This window comes from Myotis nattereri, assembly GCF_964212035.1.
Source record: "Myotis nattereri genome assembly, chromosome: 20".
In the NCBI taxonomy this organism is placed as follows: Eukaryota; Metazoa; Chordata; class Mammalia; order Chiroptera; family Vespertilionidae; genus Myotis; species Myotis nattereri.
Window position 1 is genome coordinate 6572403 of NC_138096.1, and position 23351 is coordinate 6595753.

The window sequence follows — 23351 nt, forward strand, 5'->3', positions numbered from 1 at the left end:
GAGACCCTACACCCCTTTCCCTTAAAGAATTCAGAGCCAAGAACCTTCCGGGGGGATGATATAGGAGGCAGTTAGACAGACGTGAGCAGAGTAGGAACGGTAAGTCAGGTATGGAAGGTCACCAGGGCAGAAAGCCCGGGGGCCTAGCAATGGGAAACCCTTGGAGGGTAAGTATTTGGGGGTGAGCCCTGGTCGCCAGGGTGAGCTTCCCCTCCCCTAGCATATCGCTGGTCATGAGGTTCAGACCTTTCCCTGGCCTTCCCTCCCCTGGTATGATGCCAGTCATGTGGTAGACCCCTTCAGAAGAAAAAGGGGGGCTGGAGAATGGCCTCATAAGATTCTCATACAAGCCCTGCATGACCACTCCCTTAAGCATTAAACCTCAGAGAGAACACCTAGGCCTCAGCTGTATTTCAGCTCCAGGACCAGAAGAGCAGCAAGGCCAGGCAGGGTGATGCCATGGCTGACATCAGGACCAACTGCGATGAAGAATGACCCCCAGCCCTGGCACTGACCAATCAGTAGAGACCGCGAACACGAAAGGACATACCAGGAAAGCTGATGAATATGCTATTGAGATCCTCCCTTGAGACCTCCCCTAAAATTCCTGCCTTTGAAAACCCATAAGGCAAGGGACCTAGAGCAAGCCCCTCCGCTCTCTCTCTCTCTCTCTCTCTCTCTCTCTCTCTCTCTCTCTCTCTCCAGTGCCTTTCCCCACCCCCTCATTTCCCCAGGCTCACTCTCTCTAGAGCAGTGGTTCTCAACCTTCTGGCCCTTTAAATACAGTTCCTCATGCTGTGACCCAACCATAAAATTATTTTCGTTGCTACTTCATAACTGTCATGTTGCTACTGTTATGAATCATCATGTAAATATCTGATATGCAGGATGGTCTTAGGCGACCCCTGTGAAAGGGTCGTTCGACCACCAAAGGGGTCGCGACCCACAGGTTGAGAACCGCTGCTCAAGAGCATGCCTGTGCCTTTCCCCTTCTCCTTCCCTCTTTCCCCTTTCTCCCCCCCCCAACCCCCCCCACCCCACCCCCAGCACATTTTCTTTGCCTTTCTCCTAAGCACCTAAGACATCTGGCACTGGCTTAAACTTTTATGATACATCAGCTAGTGCAGACTTTTCCCACTCAAACCAATGTTGTATTTCTTCCATGTACTCTAAGCTAGAATCCCTCGGAAAGTGACCAGAACCTTACAAATAGGAGGATTTAATCAGAAAGCTTATGTTTTGTCTCAAAGAATGTGGCCAGTGAAAAATCAGATGGCAACAATTCACCTGTAGGACACCAAGACACAAAGCAGAAGGGAAAAAGACAGGAAAAATGCACGACTAACTGGGAAGATTTAAGACGTACGTGGAAGAAGATAGATTCTTCTGATTCAGATTAGATATGGAGTATTTTTTTAAAGTAAATCCAAAGTGAACACACTCACGTTTTTAAGGCATGTGTAGGTTAACTAAGACACCACATAATTTAGCCTCTGAAAATACAGAAAAGTAAATATAATAAAACTGGTACGTATTTTTAAATTATAAAACGCTCAAAGAAAAGTGAAAGCTGTAGATGTTAAGGACTGTTTCCCTGAGGGAGTGGGGCCTACCTCATTATTTCTGGACTTAACCCGACTATTAAGTGCAAAATTAAATTATTCATGACAGGTTCACTGAACTGCCTCCTAATAAAGCACCCTAGGAATATAGAACAGCTCCCCATAAATTTATGTGGCAAATGCCTTTTAAAAAATATACAAAACGAGATGCTAACAATATCTTAATTATATTTTTAAAATGTCATCACGATCTTATTTTTAAACTTTAAGTATAATTTACACGCAATAAATTGTACAGATTTTAAGCATATAGTTCAATGAGTTTTGGCAAATGAATGGATAAATCCCAATCAAGATAGAGAATTCTTCCATCAGTACAGAAGGTTTTCTTGTACCCTTGGTAGCCAATCTCCCCAATGAACTCCAATCCAGGTAATCGCTGATTTAATTTCTGTATTTACAGATTACTTAAGTCTCTTCTAGAACTTTGTAAATAGAACCATATAATATGTACTCTTTTGTGCAACTCCCTTTTAGTCACCAGATGTGTGTGAGAGTCATCACAATTGCATGTACCAGTCCTCCATTCATTTTTATTGATGAGGAGTACGTATTGCATTGAATGTTCACACCACGATTTATCCATTCCCACTGGATAGACATTTAGGTTGCTTTCTGTTTTTGACTATTATGCATAAAGCTGATATAAACATTCATGAATAAGTCTTTTGTTTCTATAGGGGCATATGTTTAAACTTCTCTGGGGGTAAATATGTAGGTATGGAGCTGCTGGGTCGTAAGGTACGTGTATGTTTCCTACGAAGCACCCTGCTTTGCTAGTGGTGGTGCCATTTCCCACTCTCATTAGCAATGTTTCACTTGTTCTTCTTCTTGTTATTCTCGGCCTCTTTGATGTGAGCCGTTCTGGTGGTTCTAAGTGGCATGTCACTAGAGGCTTTCAGTAACTGAAGTGTCTTTTCAAGTCTTTGCCCATATTTTAAAAAATGGTTTCTCTTTAACATTGTGCTGTAAAAATTCTTTAAACATTCTAGATATAAACCCTTTGTCAGACATTGTGTTACACATATTTTGTCCTGTTTTGTGCCTTGCTTTTTCATTTTTAAATGGTATCTTTTGAAGAAGAAAAATTTATTATCTTGAAGTCCAATTTATCAAACACTGTTTTATCTTATGAATAGTGGGGTTTTTTGTCCTAAGAAATTGCTACGGTCTGAATGTGTGTGTCCCCCCAAAATTTATTTTGGATCCTAATGTCCAATCTGGTAACAGTAGGAGGTGGGGCCATTAGGAGCTGGGAAATCTGTGGGTGGAGCCTGATGAGTAGGATTAGTGCCCTTCTAAAAGCGGCCTCAAGGAGGTCCCTAGCCGCTTCCGCCACGTGCGGATACAATGAGGTGTGTACCACCTCACCCAACACCCAACGCTGTGGGCACCCCGACCTCGGCCTTCCGACCTCGCGAACTGTGAGAAATAAAACCAGCTGTTCCTAAGCGCCCCATCGGTGGCATTTTGTCACAGCGGCTAAACACACTACGGCGGAAATCTCTGCCTATACTAAGGCCACAAGGCCCTTCTACGTTTTCTTCTCAAAGTTTTGGTTTCAGGTTTTACAATATTAGGTCTGTTTTTAGATCATTTGTGCATTTGCTGTATATAAATATATTTTATTATTATTATTACTTTGAATCTATTTTTATTGATTTCAAAGAGGATGGGAGAAAAGAGAGAAACGTCAATGATGAGAGAGAGAGTCATTGGCCAGTTGCTTCCTGCACGCCCCACAGTGGGGATCAAGCCTGCAACCTGGGCATGATGTGCCCTGACTGGGAATTGAACCATGACCTCTTGGTTCATGGGTCGACGCTCAACCACTGAGCCACACCAGCCTGGCAATAAAAAATATATTTTAAAAAATTATTTGTCTGCTTACCCTGATTTTGGTTTCACTATTAAAGTCAATATTGCTTGGTTAATTCTGATTACACAGATCAGTTTCGGATTTCATGTGGGAGTATTCCACAGCCACATTCACACCTTCACTTTGCATTTCTTCTATTGAAGTGTACAAATAAGTGTAGCCTGTGGCAAATGTCAAGCACTGGAAACCATGAGTGAAGAGTATTAGGCCGTATTCGAATAATGTAATGTTTGGATCTCCTAGTAAGGTTAATAGCATAACACAGAATCCATTTCCAAATCCCCAATTTAAGAATTTATTTTGCTGTCAAAACTTGTTATTTCTTGCAACACCACTTATTGGACTCATACCAAGTATACTACGTGAATAAACTTATTAATACTTTTTTTTCAAGGCTGAATAAGTATTAGCAGTAGACAGGGACAGGGAATTCACACTAACATATGGCAACAGCCACAAACAAGACTGGCTGCAAAGCCTTCCCTCCTACATGCTCCTATCTAGGTTCCAGAAAGATCCAGCTTAACCTGTGACTCCGTGTCAACGTTTCCTGCTTTTGCTTTGGACTTGGTATCAACGGATTCCTGTGACTCAGCGATCTCTGCTTTGATCGCTAAACTTGACTTCTCACAGAATTAAAACGCTTCCCCTGTTTATCATTTGGAATCTGAAAAAAGGGAGCAAATCCCACATGGAAACACTTCTCTTGGGTCTGTTTATCTCCCTACCAGATCCCCTCTGCCACTCGCATTGAGTTTTCTGCCAACAAAAGAACTCAAAAGACACAGCTCTCAGCTCTGACTGATCTGAAATGATGTCAAGGAAGATACAGAACTTTTCATTACTTTCTTCGTTAAGGTTTCTACTCTGAAACAACACAATGGAATAGGCTTAAAAATGTTTCTTTCAAGATTGTCTAACATGAAAATGGTCTTCCTTGGAATGTCCTATATTGCTGAAGTGATAGTAGCATCGTTAAGAAACTCTTAAAAATCACTTTCATCCATTACCCATGTTTTTAACATACTATTTTCCTTTTTCTGTTTCTTGTAGCCTTTGCCCCAAAACATATGAATTTCACAGAATTATAATATGTGGATATGACTATGAAAAAAGCAGTCACATGGGGAAAATGATAAACCAATGAACAGCTTACATTTGGAAGTAACAGTGTCACAAACGAGACAGTATCCCAAGTGCTACTGTTGGCATTGTCTCCCCTAATCAGAAAATCTCTTGAAAGAGTTCCTTTAGGAACTGCTGAAAAGCTCTTATTTGGGGAAAACAGATTCCCTATCATCAATCAGTTCAACAGACAAGACGTATGAGGTAACTGGATATCCAACCAAACCCTGGCTTTCAAGGGATTAAACATCAATTTATTTAATACTCGCTTACTTAGATTTTAAGGGTATTTTCTTTCCTCATTCTTAACCTCAAATACTTGACTTCAGAAAGGATCCCAACACACTTTCCCAAAATATATCGCAATCATAAATACAAAATTCATGCTACTCAAAGTATAAAATATATTTTTTAAATTAGAATCTCAGGAAAAAAGTATTTATTTTCAATGTTTCAAGTTAAAAACAAGTAAACAACTAAGTATACTAAGAAATCTCTTAAAAGTCTTTCAAGAAGGAAAAACAATAGAAAACTGAACATTATCAGTTACTCAAGATAAGGTTGTTACAAAAATAACAAGAAAAAAGACGTTAAAGTTTTCATAGTTCTGGTAGAAGTTAACACGGTGGATGTTTAGGAAGATTTAGTTACCCTCTCCCAGTCTGTGAGAAAATAAGGGTTATTCCAACACTTTCTGGTCTGTCTGTTATCTTCAATGTGCAGCTGAATTTATTCAGTTATCAGAATATCTTCTGATAAAAACACCGAAAAACTCAAAGTTTAAAAGACTCCCTCATTGTGTTGGACATTCTAATTTTATCATTTTTATACTGCCCCACCCGCCGCATTCTCTTGCTCTAGCTAACAAATTTACCAAAAGTAGAACTTTTTAACTCTTTTCATGTAATAAAATACCTCTGAAACTTTACTTTTAAAAATGCTTTACTTCTTAAGATTTATTTGTCCTACCCATGCAATAGCTGGAACGCTTTACTTTTTAGTTTGTTCAATACATATTTGTATATATGATATGCTTGTAGGGTTTTACTCCATCTCATTCATGTCCATGGAGTAGCCAGCCTGTATTTCCCATGGGAATATGGGTGGCTAGTCTATCTAAAATCAAAAATTACTAGAGGGCCTTTCTCCCCATTGCCCACCCATCACTTGGGGGTGAATGCGGGACCTTAAATAGGGCCATGTTGGGACTATTTGGGGTAACTCTATAAAGCTAAACCATCTCCCAGAAACGGTCTTAAATGAAGCAACTGGTATGAAACGCGAACTTGCTCCTAACATTCAGGCAGATCCACTTTGCAAAAGGGGGAAGTCCTTCAGGGATCTGTAGCCAAGGGCCCAGAGCGTCCCAATCGGAACCCATGATTAGTGACTCAGATCAGGGACTGAAACGACCCTGATGGCGGGTCAGCAGTGTCAGGCCTGTTATTCTGACCTCTAACCCCATTCCAACCTGCCATTTAGGACAGAGCTCTCTTTCTATTCTTAAAGATATCATTATTTTGAACATAAAAATATAAAAAACAAGACTAATGCGATATTTATAGATACTAAAGCAAAGAAAACCATCAACAAAATGAAGAGGCAACCTACTATTTACAAATCATATATCTGATAAGGAGCTAATAGCCAAAGTATACGAAGAACTCATACAACTCAACAGCAAAAAAATAAACAATCTGATTAAAAATGGGCAGATCATCTGATTTTTCCAAACAGGTACATGAAAAGACGTTCAACATCACTAATTATCAGGGAAATGCAAATCAAAACCACAATGAGATATCACCTCACACCTGTTAAATGGCTATTATCAAAAAGACTAGAAATACCAAGTACTAGCAAAGATGTGGAGAAAAGGGAGCCCCTGTGCACAGTTGGTGGGAATGTAAATCAGTGCAACCACTATGGAAAATGTTATGGAGGTTCCTAAAATAATAAATGAACTAGCACACGGTCCAGCAATTGCACTTCTGGGTACTGACCCAAAGAAAATGAAAATACTAACTAAAAGAGACATATGTACCCCATGTTCACTGCAGCATTATTTATAGTAAATATGGAAACAATCTAAATGTCCATCAATGGATGAGTGGATAAAAACACTGTGGTAAGTATGTATACACACACTCATACAATGGAATATTATTCAGCCATAAAAAAAGAATAAACTCTTTCCATTTGTGACAACATGGATGGAACTTGAAGGCCTCACACTAAGTGAAATAAGTTAGACAAATACAAATACCATATGATCTCTGTTGTATGTGAACTTAAAAATCTAAATAAATAATCCACGCATAAATAAGATACAGAGGACAGGTTCGTGGTTGCCAGAGGTAGGGGGGGTACAGTGGGAGAACTTTTTTTTTGTTTAAATAAATTGAATAAATAAATAGATAGATGAATAAAACAAGATTAAATTTCAAAAAGACAAGATGGCATTTATAAATGATTACCTAGTTCAGGCAACTATCACGCTTGAAACTGACAAGTGTTTTGGCTATGAACTGAAGAGCAGTGGGAGCAGAAGACACCTGGACAAGTTTCTCTGAATGGCAGCTGCCTGGGAAATGTCCAGATGCTGGGAGCAGCCAGCCCCTAGGATGACAAGAGCCAGGAAGAGAAGGGCTTGCAGTTCAGGTATTCAAACAAATATTTCAACAACGCGCCTGTCTTAACAAGCAACCCTCCAAGGTGCACGTGGGAAACCCGCTCCAGCTTTCGGCTCCCGGTTCCCATTGACCTGGCATCAGGAGAAACCTGATAAGGTGCTATCGCAGAAACCGATCCTTCGGCTTCTGTGGCTGTTTTCCCCACTCCAAACCCTTTAGAGGTGGCTTTTAAAAACATCTCAACCGCACACTTTGTTTATGGACTGTTGTGCATTTAGCGATAAACTGGCTCTTCCCAGAAATGTCTGCAGTTAAGCAGCCGCTGCCCCAAGAATTCAGAGACGCACTCCATCGACCTGCAAATACCCATAAGGAATCGTTTTGAACAACTAATCCTCCGCCTTTAGGTAAACCAGATTAACTCCAACTGATCTCTCTGGAAGCTCTCCGTAGAGACGTGATGTTTCCAATCACTCGTAGCTATTTCCAAGTCCCTTTTGGCAAAGCGTTTTTCTTTCTAGGCTTTCTAGGTCAAATGATTGGCCCCGTGTAAGCAAAGATTGCCTTGAGTCCCTGCTTCAAAGGCAGCGCAACCTAAGATGGTCTCTCAGAGCCGTCCTGACATCAAAGTGCAGGCCAGCTTCCTCTGCCTTTGGGATTGACAGGGTTAGTCTGTGTGAGGAAGGAACTTCAAAGAGCTGGCCCCCAGCCAGCCACAGTGGGGCTGGTTGTCTCCCGCACTAAGTTAATCCTCCTTAAGGAAGAAATGCAGGTATCAGCCACCAGAGCCATCTAAACGTCTTCAGACAGCCACTGGAGCCGGCTTTGTCTGAAAACACGTTTGGAGGCTCTGTGGCCTTTTCCAATGTAATTTTTAGGCGCACAGTAGGTGCTCAATAAACATTTTTGAATGCACGCATACCTGGAACTAACAGCAGGCCATCAGGTGTGGTAGCTGCTCCTGTGTGTTATCTGATAAACCTCCGAATATGGCTCTGCTTTCTGTCTCCTGTCCCCCCGGCACTCACTATCCTGGTTCCCCACGCCTAGCTCTCTGCCCTCAGCTTCGGAAAAACAGAGGAGGGACAGAGAAGGAATGTGCGTATCAGCAATGTGATCTGAGCTGGAGACAGACACTGAGAGGTCTTTCTCCGCAAGCCCTTCCTCCCACAGCTATGAACGTCGCCCTCAATTATTTTTTTCAGAACAAAGTCTTCTTCTCTGTGCCAACGGCAGCAGAATCACCACCTTTTTCTCCCACCCCTCATGAGCAAAGTAACCCATACCCCCAGTTTGGAATGTAAATCATAGAAATGTATTTCTATACCAAGAAATTAGGCAAATTCAAACACACACATATTAGAAATTTTAAAAGGACTGATGAAGTAAATAATATATTAAAGTTTCCATTTATTAATAGTTCAAAAATTATTTCATTAAAACTATTTGATTATTAATATGTTAACAGTGAGAATAGTGTTGTTATACGTGTGTGTGCTTTTCAATCTTCATTTAACCCCGTGTGGTGAAGTGATTTGCGAGTCTGGTTCTAACTTCGGTTTCTTCAGGTACTTGGTTTAGTGCAGTGATGGCGAACCTATGACACGCATGTCAGAGGTGACACGCGAACTCATTTTTTTGGTTGATTTTTCTTTGTTAAATGGCATTTAAATATATAAAATAAATATCAAAAATATAAGTCTTTGTTTTACTATGGTTGCAAAGATCAAAAAATTTCTATATGTGACACGGCACCAGAGTTAAGTTAGGGTTTTTCAAAATGCTGACACGCCGAGCTCCAAAGGTTCGCCATCGCTGGTTTAGTGGGAGAAGAACCCTCACAGATAACACGTGGCTCCAAGTGAAAGGAGACTCTTTAGCTGCCTCCTCAGGACACTGTCTTTCGGTTCTACCCATCAGTTGTTAGAGGTTTGTCTTCTGTGCTGAGTGTTAATTTAAAATGTTCAAATGTGCCCAGCCAGTGTGGCTCAGTGGGTGAGCATCAACCCATGTGCTGGGAGGCTGCCAGTTCCTTGCCTGGTCAGGGGAACATGCCTGGGTCACAGGCTCCATCCCTGGCAGGGGGCGTGCGGGAGGCAGCCGATCAATGTTGATGTTTCTCTCTCATCGATGTTTCTATCTCTGTCTCCCTCTCCCTTCCTCTCTAAAATCAATGAAAACATTTTTTGTTAAATGTCCAAATGCTATGAAGGGGTGACATTGGCAGCTAATACCTCGAAGTACCATATACACATAGAGTGAAAACAGTCCCTCACAGCAGACTCACATCTGATACGTTGAAGAACTGGGATTCAAAGCCAGAAAGCGTGCTTTCCGTCAGTGCAATAAGCCCTTACTACTCAACCAGCTACAGCCCTGGGAGCTTGTTAGAAATGTGAGTTCCCAGGCCCCGCCCCGCACTATTGACTGAGTCTGCGTTTTAACGAGATCCCCAGATGATGTGTAGACATTCTACACAGATATAATAAAACCATTTCAATGTCTCATTCCTGAGAACACGGAACGCCTATCAGCAGGCACTCACGCCTGAGAATTCAACTTCACGTGGTTTGATATCCATTTTTAAAAGCCTGAAATGACACATTTGAGAGAGGCAGAGACACATAACTATCTATTTATCTGTATTTTTTACTTTGATAGGTCACATGATACGTGCACAGTCTGCATTAGTGAGGCTTTCTAGGGAAAAGCTTCCAGAAAATCATGACTATCTGAACCTCTTATATTGCACGTCAATGTAAGAAATAGTCACTGCATTTTCTGCAAAACCGCTGTAAGCCCCCTAAAATGTGAGCTACTCGAAGGCATGAACCATGTTAGGACAAAGTGCAGTGCCTCAGAACAGAGTAGCAACACAATATTTGCTAAAAGGGTACGTGAAAGAATTGAAACAGCGATCATCTGGGGCCCCCCTTCGGGCTGGCACTATGATGCACACCGCATATATATTCTACACCCTCACAGCAATCCTTCGGAGTAGGAGTCGGAGGCTGAGGGAGGGCAAGTAACTTACCCAACATCACATACCTGGGAGGAAACTGGAGTTACATTCAGGTCTCACTTCAAAGCCCATGAGCTAGACCAGTGGTTCTGAAAACAGGTGAACATCAGAATCACGTGGAGAACTTTTAACCATTTCCCCCACTTCTCTGTGTCCCTTTTTGTCCTGCTCTGACTCTTAGAATCATGTTCCACACACTCTCACAATAACAAATAAATAAGACCCCAAACTGAAATAAACACAGCAACAGATGATCCTGACTGTATCGTCAATCACCTAAGTATGTTGGATGGGGAGAGAACTGACCCTAATAAACATGGACAACACTGTTTTGAGTGAATACTGTTAGACTAAAGAAAGACCTGTACACAGATATTATATTGGAGTTAGTACATTTATTTGTCACGGGGGGACCGGCTAGTGAAACGACTTTGTGTCAAGGTTTCTTTCTCAACCTTGGCACTCCTGGCATTTTGGACTATGTCCCTCTTTCTTCTGGAGGCTGTCCTGTGCACTGTAGGACTTTGAGGACAACCAAAAACATCTCCAGCCAATGCCAGAAACGTCCCCTGGGAGACAAAACTGCCCCCAGTTAGAACCACTGCTTTATCTGTCTACTAGGTTTGAACGAGTTAAGTAAACGTATTAGAGATAATGCGAGCCAGGTTCTTTTCTCTCATGCTGGGGGAAAGTTACAAACAAGAAAAGGAGAGATGTTAGAAAGAACCCTGTGCTGTTGGGTTTGAGTAATGAGTATCCATGGACCTGCTTTCCAGCTTAGAAAAATCTTTAAATTTTGCCTTTTTAAAAAAATCAAGTATTACAAGGCAAGCGGGGGCCCCTTGACGCCACAAGCCAAGAGGAACATTCTGGATCCTATTCCCTCCCCGCCTCCAAGGAGGTCCCCGCTGCCCTGAATTGGGGGCTCGCACTCCCATGCGTGTCTTACACTATTACTACATGTGTGTGGGGACTGCTAGAAAAATCTGCCCATTCTGAATAAAGGAAAAATACTGCATGCTCAAAAAGAGAAAAAATTGTTCCCTGTCAGATGCCCTTCCAAGGATTTTTTAAAAATATTTCTTTATTGATTTCAGAGAAGGAGAGAGAGAATCATTGACTGGCTGCCTCCTGCACACCCCGCACTGGGGATCGAGCCCACAACCCAGGCCTGTGCCCTTGGCCGGAATCGAACCCAGGGCCCCTCAGTCCGCAGGCTGACGCTCTATCCACTGAGCCAAGCCGGCTAGGGCTCTCCCAAGGATTTTAACTGAACAATACCTTTTCGTTGTCATGACAACCCTAAGAGGTAGGTATGTTACCCCATTTTGCTATCTGCTACATCAAGTTTCCCTTAGGAACTTCCTTTTCAGAATTTGCCTGGATGTTTTCACATATTTTTCCCTTCCGGGCAAACTTTAGAAGCACATACATATCTTAAAGTACAACAGCGATATCCAACACTTTTCATTTGAATTCCTTATAGCAGGCATCTAGTTAGTGTTTTCTGATGCTATTTCCTACCTAAAATATTCTGCTCCTCGAAGAGGTCAAGAGATGCTCCCGTCATTTCCATTCTTTCTAGGCTCCTAGCATGTAGAAAAGGAAAGAAAAAAGCCAAAATAGTTAGAATAATTCATGGTACATTTTATAGCTGGAATAACTCATAGTACATTTTATAGTTAACACAGAGGCAAAAAGAAAACAAAAAACATACAACTGTAAATAAACCTTAATTGGGGATAATATTAAAAGTTTAAATTTAAGGCCCTCCATGAATGTAAGGCCCAAGCTAAAGGATCCACAGTCCCATCCCATTACCAGCCCCCAATGCTCTCTCACTGTCTATTTTCACTTTACCCTCTCCAAAAACTAGGAAACTACTGACTTCCTTTGACCTGATAATCATCTCATTTTCATTTAGAGCTACAGTAATAGTATCAGAATTCTTCATGCAGGCTTAACCTTAATAGTTTCATTTGAAAAGCTACTATGCATATTCAGTTGTAAGTTACATCTCTCAGAATATAGAAAAGATCAAGGAGAAGATAGGATCCCTCTATTTTTCTTTATAGTTGTTTCATCATGTATAATTAATCTTGTTCTCTTATAGCCTGAATCAACTAATCCTTAAAACTATCATGAGCTATTAGACCAAATGGTCATGGTTTTTACAAGCTTTGCTAGCTCCTCAGAGAGAAAGAATTACCCTGTTAAAACGTAGTGCTTGGAGGGAGGCAACCAATAGATGTGTCTCTTTCACATTGATGTTCCTCTCTCTCTCTTCCCCACCCACTCCACCCTCCTCCCTTCCACTCTATCTAAAAGCAATGGAAAAATATCCTCAGGTGAGGATTAATAAAAAAAAAAAATGTAGTGCTTGAATCAGACCTTGATTATAATCTCATGGTCTTTAAAAGATATTAATTTGGTGCGACTTTAATGAAAAAAATAAAAGCTTGCTACAAGAGCAACTGGTTATATATAACACACAAACCTTAACTAAGAAAAGGATTAGTATTTTGTTTTCTCAATCCCAAATACACTCAAATTGTTACTGACATTTTTCTGACGTTTTCAACTGACTAATTTTTATATTTTATGTGAAGAGCTGCTTTGTTAGTGCTATGTGAAGCCTATGATTAAGAAACTCCCAGTAAATATTTACATTCAAAAGTATTTTTTCTTTTATTAGTACCTGTGATTTAAAACAAACAAACCACCTCTTAGGGCCTGAGGCTCCTCTAATGTTGGAAAATTACAAGGGCATTTACACTTATTTGGAATTACTGAAGGCTCAGAGCCTTAGAAAACTTACGAAAATTCACAAAATGCAGAGAATTAATTTTGTTCCCTTTTAAAAAGAAGACTGTAATTACACCAAGCAATTCATTTCTTGGCAAAAGAAGGTTGAGTCTTAATTAAATAAAGGGCGCTTTGAGAATTTATTAGCCTTGGTTTCACATGGAAACAATATGCATCTTTCATTGGTGAATATACTAGTTTAATCAATTTATTGCTAAATATAAAAGATTTCTGAAATAAACTAAGATGAAAAATGTTTAACATTATGTGAATCAAGAATATGAGCATTAGAAAAGTTGGATCTTAAGGAAAGCATATCTAAAAATTATCTTTGAGATGTAACTTTTTGTATAGATGTTGCTACTGAAGAATGTGAAGGTATTAGAAATACTAGAGTTGAGCCAATCAGTAGCCAGATAATCTGTATTTTTCTTCTACGAAAAAAAATCTATTACCTGACTTCACTGTTTTAAGTTTCTTAAAAAAGAATCCTAAATACACAAAGCTACGGATTGATTTCAATTTCTATTTATCAGATTTCTTTACTATCAAAAGTGATAGATGCTTCCTCTAACAAATTGAATAATATAATGAGCCCTAACCGGTTTGGCTCAGTGGATAGAGCATCGGCCTATGGACTCAAGGGTCCCAGGTTCAATTCTGGTCAAGGGCATGTACTTTGGTTGCAGGCACATCCCCAGTGGGGAGTGTGCAGGAGGCAGCTAATCAGTGTTTCTCTCTCATCGATGTTTCTAACTCTCTATCCCTCTCCCTTCCTCTCTGTAAAAAAAATCAGTAAAATATATTTTTCTAAAAAATAAGAAGAATATAATGATAAAGAGTTAATAATCCTTCTCAATCCCACTCCATGAGATAATTAAAGCTAACGGCCTAGTTATCCCTCCATGATGCTCATTCAACTACATATAAACATGTCACATATGAATATACAGGAAGGACTACTACATCTCCTGTGGGTTATGTTCCTGGGATGTCTGTACTCCTCAAAGAAAATACTGAATTATCATAAAACACAACAAAAATTCAAACAGGAACAAACACAGAACTTCAGCTAAAAGTACAGAGACCTTTTTAGAAATTTGGCAAGTATACCTGCCTTTACTAGTTAATACCGTGTGTGTGTGAGAAAAATCAGTAACATAGGCTGATGCTGGAGCAATAAAACAAAATTGGCATCAGGGAATCTGATATAACAACACTACTACTCCCTAAGTATTTTTTAAGTAACAATTTGGGGATTTTAGCTTTATATGTCTATACTTAAAAGATATGAAGCCATAAAACTTCGCTTTCAATCATTTAATCGTGGAAAAAAAGATGATGCATGTAAAGTGATACTTTTTTTGGTCTTTTTCTTTAAATAGAAAAGGCTTTCAAGACTGAAGTGCTTTAAATGTCGTGATTTTTCTATTCGTTGTGGGAGATGCAGACTCCTGGCACTGCCCCTTTAAGCGTGGGGGAACATTTTTCAATCGATGTTCCCATAACGGGCTAAAGAAGCTATGCTGCAGGAAAACTTCTTTCAAACAAAAGTTAATCCCAAGCCAATTTTGTGGAAAAGTCTTCCTGAACTGAAGGCTTTGTTCTATGTTTAGTAAAATACCTTGTTTCTTGGAATGCTGTATGAGAAGTTACAATGCATATGCTATATGGAACATTCTTTAGGTCAACAGAAAAAGCAACTAGTTTTTAAGCAAGTTTCTAAGAATAAACTAAGAGTTTATGAGCAAGAAGCTGTTCGTTTTAATTACATCAGAGAGAAAAATAGACCACGTTTCCTGGGGTTTAAGGCGGGGGTGGAGGGGGCCCATTTCAAGAAGTAACATGTGAATGGCTGCCCTGAATTGTCAATCTCTAACATTTGAGGGCATAGGTGAATGAAACCCCACTGCTTTCCTCCAGATTCCTCACCAAGTTAATCATATGATTTGGCCATGAGTCTTAAGGTTATCAGAAATTTCCAGTCCCTGGCTCATAAGTTATCTTCAAGCATCCTTGCTTAGAAGAGCTTAATAATAAGCAGCAGGGAAGTGGAAATTCTTTCTGCCTTGACAGCAGGGGGGAGAGGAAGAGAATTCAGATGAAGAACATATTTCACATCGCCAGGGCTGACAAATGTGAAAAATGTGCCAGACAGACTCTGCTGGCTGCAAGTTTTATAATTAGAAATACTGAAACCTGTTCAATGGCGCTGCCCACTTCCAGGGGTTTCTTTTGAGCAAAACAAAGGAACTATTTTTCTTATTTATGTTGCAAGTTTATTTACTAATTTTTCTTATTGCAAAAAAGACTTCATATTCATTGAATAATTTATCTGGTTTCATGATTTAAATGGTAAAAAAAAAAAATGCACACACCAGAGTACTCATATGGAGTCATGTTTCATCTGGTTCAAAAGTATAAAATGAAGATGTTGGAGAGAACCATTTGTTTGCCAAAGTTTTATTCAACATCTAAGTCAGGCTGGGCATTGGTTACAGCAGTGCGGCCATTTACAGAGATAACTCCATGCTGTCTTATTTACGCTTTCATTTAAATCAGGGGTGGGAACGTCTGGCCCACGGGGCCATATAGGGCCCGTGAAATCATTTGGTCTGGCCCTGCCAAGGCATTAGGGGTGGGTTCATTAAAAGTTTGACCAAATCGCCTTAAACGGTTTGGTTCAGTGGATAGAGCGTCAGCCTGCAGACTGAAGGGTCCCAGGTTCGATTCCGGTCAAGGGCATGTACCTTGGTTGTGGGCAAATCCCCAGTGGGGAGTGTGCAGGAGGCAGCTGATCGATTGTTTATCTCTCATCGATGTTTCTAACTCTCTATCCCTCTCCCTTCCTCTCTGTAAAAAATCAATAAAATATTTTTTTTTTAAAAAAACTTTGACCAAATACAGCAGGCTAATTTTTAAGTTAATCATTTTGTATGGCTCACAAATGAAGTTATAAATATCCAAATGGCCCTTGGCAGAAAAAAAGGTTCCCCACCCCTGATTTCAATCCTTAAAACATATATTTATCACATATTGCCAGGGCCTGGACAAGATGCTAGGGATATAAAACAGTATCATGAAGCCAAGTTTTTCACTGTTGGAGAAGGAAGTCATCAACATGGAGGACTGGGATAAATCCTGGGGTGCTGGATTTGAAATGGAATAATGACTATGAACTCTTAAATTAGATATAGAACTTTAATTTAGACATAGACGTACACACACGCACACACACTTCCTAGCTCAGTCTGAGAGATCGAAGACCTGAGAGCATCTAGAACCAATGGTACAGTAGAGCGATGAGCACACCCAGATCTTTATTTTAAATACCATTCACCAGGAAAGGGAGTCAGGGCCCCTTAAAAAAGGCTGAGCCCAGGGCTGGGGCAAGGAAGGACTTAGGGCATCTTGTTACACCAGAAAGTAAGAAATTCCCCAAGAATGATGAAAACATATCACAAGGACAGGGGAGCAGTTGGTAGGGGCGCCACAGGACAGATCTAGAATCATTCAAGAATCAAAACAATTAACGACAGAATGGAATTTAACTCCTTGAATAAAGTAAGAATCTATGAGTTCAAACTAATGCAAATGAAAAATAAAGACAAGGGGGAAAGGAAGCGCTTCCTTAGAGCATAAAGCCAATGACTGAATGTGGAAGAACGAACGAGGGTGCGGTGAAAGTTTAATGAGAAACAAGACATTTTCAGTTCCAAAGTGTCTCCCCACAAATTACACATCAATTGCAAAGGAGAAGCGGTAATTGGACAGTGGAGAAACCTGGTGGATATAATGCAACCAAGTGAAAACTCAGTAATATTTGCACGCTGATGCCCTGTGCCTGCTGATATGATCTACTGAGAAGGCACAAGCTCCCTTCCATGGCTTTCCTTCCAATGACAACCTGGTAATTAGACAAACCCAAAGTGAGGGCTCCTCTACAAAATAACTGCCTCTACCCTTCAAAATATGTCCAGGTCAAGAAAGAAAAAGAAAGGCTAACGAACTATTCCAAACGAAAGGGGGCCAATTAGACATGAAAATCAAGTGGAATGTGTCCTCCCGGATTGGATACTGGGCTGAGAAAAAAATAGCTACAAAAGATATTATTGAGACAATGGACAAATTTGCATATGGACTAGAAAATGGTATTATATCAAGGTGAAATTTCCAGATTTTGATAAGTGTACTGTATTTTATTATAAGAGAATGCTCTTCTTAGGAAATATGTACTGAAGAGGGTAAGGGTAAATGAACACAATGTTAGCAACTAACTCTCACGTGGTTCAGAAAACCATTATGCATACATTTAAAACTGAGTGCGCAATCGGTAAATCTCAGTAAACAGTATAACTATATGGCATTTCCTTGTACCAATTTTATAATTCTTCTTGAAGTTTGAATTTATATCAATATTAAAAGTGATAAAAAGCCCTACTCGGTTTGGCTCAGTGGATAGAGCATCAGCCTGTGGACTCAAGGGTCCCAGGTTCAATTCCGGTCAAGGGCATGTACCTTGGTTGCATGCACATCCCCTGTGGGGGGTGTGCAGGAGGCAGCTGATCGATGTTTCTCTCTCATCGATGTTTCTAACTCTCTATCCCTCTCCCTTCCTCTCTGTAAAATGTCAATAAAATATATTTTTTTAAAAAGTGTAAACAAAACATTCTAGTTCTTTCATTCATAAATGTAGCCATTCAGTTAACAGTTAAGATTCTACTATTCGTCAGACAGTGGGCACAGACGAGCAGAACACAGATACCCACCCTTGAGGACATCCCAGTCTTGTTCTATGATTTCTATAACAAGAATTATCCTGAACATAAACACATACTGTCCACCCACTTCAACATTCTGACCCAAAATGGCAAATGGCATCGATGGGTATCTTGTGGCAGGAAATGGCTGCTCTCCATGACACCAACTTTAAAAACTTAGGGGCAAATCCCTCATGCATCCTTACTTGTCCTTAACACCCTATTACACGCCTGTCCTCCGCTGCAGTATGTCTATCACCAAGCTGGTGTCTATGCCGGCCCTGAAACAAAGCCGGGCTGTGTGGGTGTGGAGAGGCCGCCGTCTCCACTTGCTGGAATGTCAGGCCCACGATCACCGGCTTCTCATGGGAAAAAGGCAAACCCTGCCTTCAGGTCCCGACCAAGAAAATTAAAAACAGTGAGCAGCCGTACCTGGATTAGTCATGAGTGACAGCCACGCAGCCTGCAACTATTAGTTGCATCTGGGCCGGAAGGAATCTCGGTGGAGGGATTTAGGCTGCAGCGCTGCTATTTGCTGGGAATTTGGAAAATTAAACACGGATCCCCTGGAAGTAGAATGCGCCCGTGCAGATCACAGGACCTGCAGGCAGTTGCAGCCCAAGGTCTAATGTGAGATCTAATAAAAGACGCTGTGAATAAAGAATAAAGTCTTCAATGCTCCCATTTGAACTCGATAAAACATCAGTGACATCCACGGGGCTCAACATATTCACATCTTGGAGCTGCCAAGCTAAATAATTTAATATCTTTTTGAACAGAAAAGTCTTTCCCCCCCAGGACATATTTTTCAAAATATTAAATGTCCTGTTGGTTTAGACCTCTTGCAAGCAGCTGCATTCCTTTTTGGAAACTGGAGAATGATGGGCTGCCTCTTCTATAATTGGAGAAAAATTCCAGCCACATTAGGTATTGAGCCTTCAAATCGCATACCTCCGGAGCTTAAAAACTGGGGTCCCCTTAACCGTATGCAAAACTTGAAACAGTCAAAACTCTTCCAAGGGTAGAAATAGAAGGGAGGAAGCATTTCTCGCGGCAAAATTAAGCCAGCGATCCCTTTGCATTTCGTTTCTTTAAGCACGGAAAACACCGAGCAGGCGAATGAGGTTAACTGGGAAAGGCAGAGCGCCCTGGCATAATGAATGAAGACTTAGGCCCTGACTTAAGAAGCATGGTGCCGTGGCTCTATCTGCTGGTGCACAGTAACGATTTCCATGTGCTAACCCTGTAAAGGTTAAGACTCATTATTAGCTAAAATATGCTGCTTTCTAAACAGTTCAGTGTGTCGGTTACTTCCCCGTATAGCCTTCTTAATGAGCAGAATGCACTTTTCCATTGGGTTAGAAGATTTAGGAACGTAACTTTCAGGGCTTTTGAATATTAACTCATTGCTTAAATCTGCCATTGCTAACAGGTCTTCTGCAATTCCTTGCCCTTGAGAAAAACATAAATACACATACACACACACACAGAAAAACATAAATACACATACACACACACACAGAAAAACATAAATACACATACACACACACACAGAAAAACATAAATACACATACACACACACACAGAAAAACATAAATACACATACACACACACACAGAAAAACATAAATACACATACACACACACACAGAAAAACATAAATACACATACACACACACAGAAAAACATAAATACACATACACACACACACAGAAAAACATAAATACACATACACACACACAGAAAAACATAAATACACATACACACACACACAGAAAAACATAAATACACATACACACACACACAGAAAAACATAAATACACATACACACACACAGAAAAACATAAATACACATACACACACACACAGAAAAACATAAATACACATACACACACACACAGAAAAACATAAATACACATACACACACACACAGAAAAACATAAATACACATACACACACACAGAAAAACATAAATACACATACACACACAAAAACATAAATACACATACACACATACACAGAAAAACATAAATACATACACACACACACAGAAAAACATAAATACACATACACACACACACACAGAAAAACATAAATACACATACACACACACAGAAAAACATAAATACACATACACACACACAGAAAAACATAAATACACATACACACACAGAAAAACATAAATACACATACACACACACAGAAAAACATAAATACACATACACACACAGAAAAACATAAATACACATACACACATACACAGAAAAACATAAATACATACACACACACACAGAAAAACATAAATACACATACACACACACACATACACACACACAGAAAAACATAAATACACATACACACACACAGAAAAACATAAATACACATACACACACACAGAAAAACATAAATACACATACACACACACACACACACACACACACACATAAATACGCTGAGGGACTCATGTCCTGTTTCTTTTCCCCACTTCCCTGTCTACGAGGAGAGGGCACAGGAGGGATGGGAGGAGGAAGGAATAGGGGAGCCGGTGATGAGGCTCCTTGTCATACAAGGAAACCCTCCCGACTGGTACACTAACCCCCTTGCTCAGGAAGGTCCTCTGGCACAGAAGCAAGAATTGGTTCACTGTTTTCAAGTTGTTGTTGTTTTGCTTTGTCTCTAGTAGTAGCTCCCTAGTTATAAAGGACAGGGGTGGGCAGCGACCCCTCTCTTCTTAGGAAAGTCTTTTTTTTTTAATGTATGTTTTTGATTATAGAGAGAAAGGGAGAGATAGAAACATCGATGAGAGAGAAACATCGATTGGCAGCCTCCTGCACGCCCCCTACTGGGGATTGAGTCTGCAACCAGAGCTTATACCCTGGCCAGGAATGGAACCTGCAGCCTCTTGGTGCAGGGGACAACACTCAAACCAACTGAGCCACCCTGGCCGGTATGGATGGCATTCTAAAGAAAACGCACCCTTCCTCGGGCCCTATCCGTTTCTTCACTGCACTTACCACTATCTGTATAGAAACACACACACTATACGTATGCATACATATGTGTATGTATATATACATATGTGTGTAGATGTATTTATGTGTGTGTGTAGATGTATTTATGTTTTTCTCAAGGGCAAGGACCTCAAGTGTCATGTTCACCATTGTACACCCAGAGCACATGCTAGGTACTCAGTTTATTTTTGATAAATATGTATATGGTGCCCTAACCGGTTTGGCTCAGTGAATAGAGCATCAGCCTGTGGAATGAAGGGTCTCAGGTTCGATTCTGGTCAAGGGCATGTACCTTGGTTGCGGGCACATTCCCAGTGGGGAGTGTGCAGGAGACAGCTGAATCGATGTTTCTAACTCTTTATCCCTCTCCCTTCCTCTCTGCAAAAAAAATCAATAAAATATATTTAAATATATATATATATATATATATATATATATATATATATGTATATGTATGTATATGTATGTATGTATATATATATTGCTGTGTTGGCTAAGCTCCACACACTAAGTAAGCAGGATTGACTACCCGTATTTTTTTATGTATGTGGGGGCGGTGAGGAGGTAAGGGGTCTGTTTGGTAATTGGGTCTGATTACTCCCCAGTGGAATCCACACCCTGGAAAATGGGCGTTTAATTTTTATGCCCAGAGTTATCAGGACAGAGATGAAAACAGCGCTCTTTTCAAAGGGATGTTTTTCTCCTCTAGACTCTTGCACATGGTAGGACGTGTGAAGAATGTGCTTCTTGGGTATCTTCTTTTCCTAGAGGAGTTTGAAATTTTTCAGGCTGTCAGGATGACTCATGTGAATGATGATTTTTAGTTAAGAAAACAACTTGGGCTCTTCGGCCAACTCGAAAAAAACTCCCCAAAGTCCACGTTACTGTTTTGTTATCGTTGACATGCCTGCCTTCAAAGGCTTCAGAGAAACCCCAAAAGCCGTCAATCTGGAATTTTCGCTAATGAATTTATAACTCATTCCAAACCCATTGGTTTCTCACTAGACAACTGATTTCTAAAATATTGGATGCTTTGTTTCCAAGTTGGCTGGGCTGTATCATACAGAAATGGAAAAGAAATTACAATGAGAAATATCTACTTTGGTTGAAATGGAGCTGGCCATATGGAATGCATAATGTTGTTTCTCTAAAACCAGTAACATTTTGCAAAACAACGCTGTTCCACAAATAGTGAAGCACAACACAATACGGCAATAGCTGATGAATTAATTACCTGGGAATTCAATGCCTTTATAACAAATACTATGGTACAAATCTCCCATGCTCTCCGAGTCTAGATAGCAGAGTGGTGAGATCTTCCCAAGTCTAAAGAGGTCCCCTCATACCAACGAGGCAACTGGTGAAGAGACCCAACAAGTCATCTGGGAGGGAGGGTAGTGACAGCCCATCGATCAATCGTTCTTAACCTTGGAGAAAGCGTGAAATCCTCCGAAACCAGGGGAAGAACTATGGAACCTTCCCCTCATCCCATTCTGTGTTCAGTGTCAGGGTTTTTTTTTGTTTGTTTGTTTGTTTTTAAATATATTTTATTGATTTTTTACAGAGAGGAAGGGAGAGAGATAGAGAGTTAGAAACATCAATGAGAGAGAAACATCGATCAGCTGCCTCCTGCACATCTCCCACTGGGGATGTGCCCGCAACCCTGGTACATGCCCTTGACCGGAATCGAACCCGGGACCTTTCAGTCCGCAGGCCAACGCTCTATCCACTGAGCCAAACCGGTTTCGGCATCAGGGGTTTTTTAGGTCTCTGAAGGGCATTCAAAGGTCTCAGGTGAAGAGGCACCGAGGCAGAGATGCAAGCCTATGAAGGGAAAGGAAAGGATGGCCACGGAGCCTGCCAAACAAAACAACAGCAATTGGGAAATACTTAAAGCTAATAAGCACTTGGGGGAAAAGAGAGTTAAAAGACAGAAAGGGTGGGAAGATTAGAAAACTAAAGAGAAAAGGGAAAATAAAAGCAAGCAGAGGAGTAAAGGAAGAGGGAGGGAACGCACACGAGGGGCGAAGGGCTGCTCTCACTGACCTTGGCCGCCCGCGTTTACTCAGTGCTGCTGGTGTGCTCATGATATGCTCAGCATTTTTCATGTAATTAAAGCTGACACATCTCCAGTGTGTAAGACCTATCTTATATGTTCCACAGCTCAAGAAACCGGCACAGAAAGACTGGGTCTGCTGTTCAGTAGGCTAGCCAGTGACGGGGCTGGGATTTAAACAGAGACCTGCAAAAAAAGTAAATAAATAAAAATAAACAGAGACCTGCTGTTTGATCCCAACGCCAGCCCCGGAGTCCTTACAGCCATGCCCCTCTACCGCCTGTCTTCCTGACTCTGAGACGCAGCTCTAGACCAAAAAAGAGTACATATCTGTACTCTTCCTGAAGACAATTTTCTAATAATTGGTAATTGGTAATTTCTAATAATTGGAAAAGTGATGCTGCATAGAATACATTATCTGTCTTAACAGACACTGAAC

At 40.6% G+C, this 23351-nt stretch overlaps 1 protein-coding gene across 1 annotated transcript in view; it reads right to left on the reverse strand.

Moving 5' to 3' along the window:
* The window catches only part of DISP1 (dispatched RND transporter family member 1), a 118425-nt gene that overhangs the window by 74197 nt on the left and 20877 nt on the right, over nucleotides 1-23351 (reverse strand). The window contains exons 2-3 of the mRNA XM_081114370.1: nucleotides 11806-11870; nucleotides 10308-10370 (exon numbers count right to left, since the gene is read on the reverse strand). Of these exons, the coding sequence (XP_080970496.1) occupies nucleotides 10308-10353 (46 nt within the window). The 5' untranslated portion in view covers nucleotides 10354-10370; nucleotides 11806-11870. The remainder of the gene's footprint in view (nucleotides 1-10307; nucleotides 10371-11805; nucleotides 11871-23351) is intronic.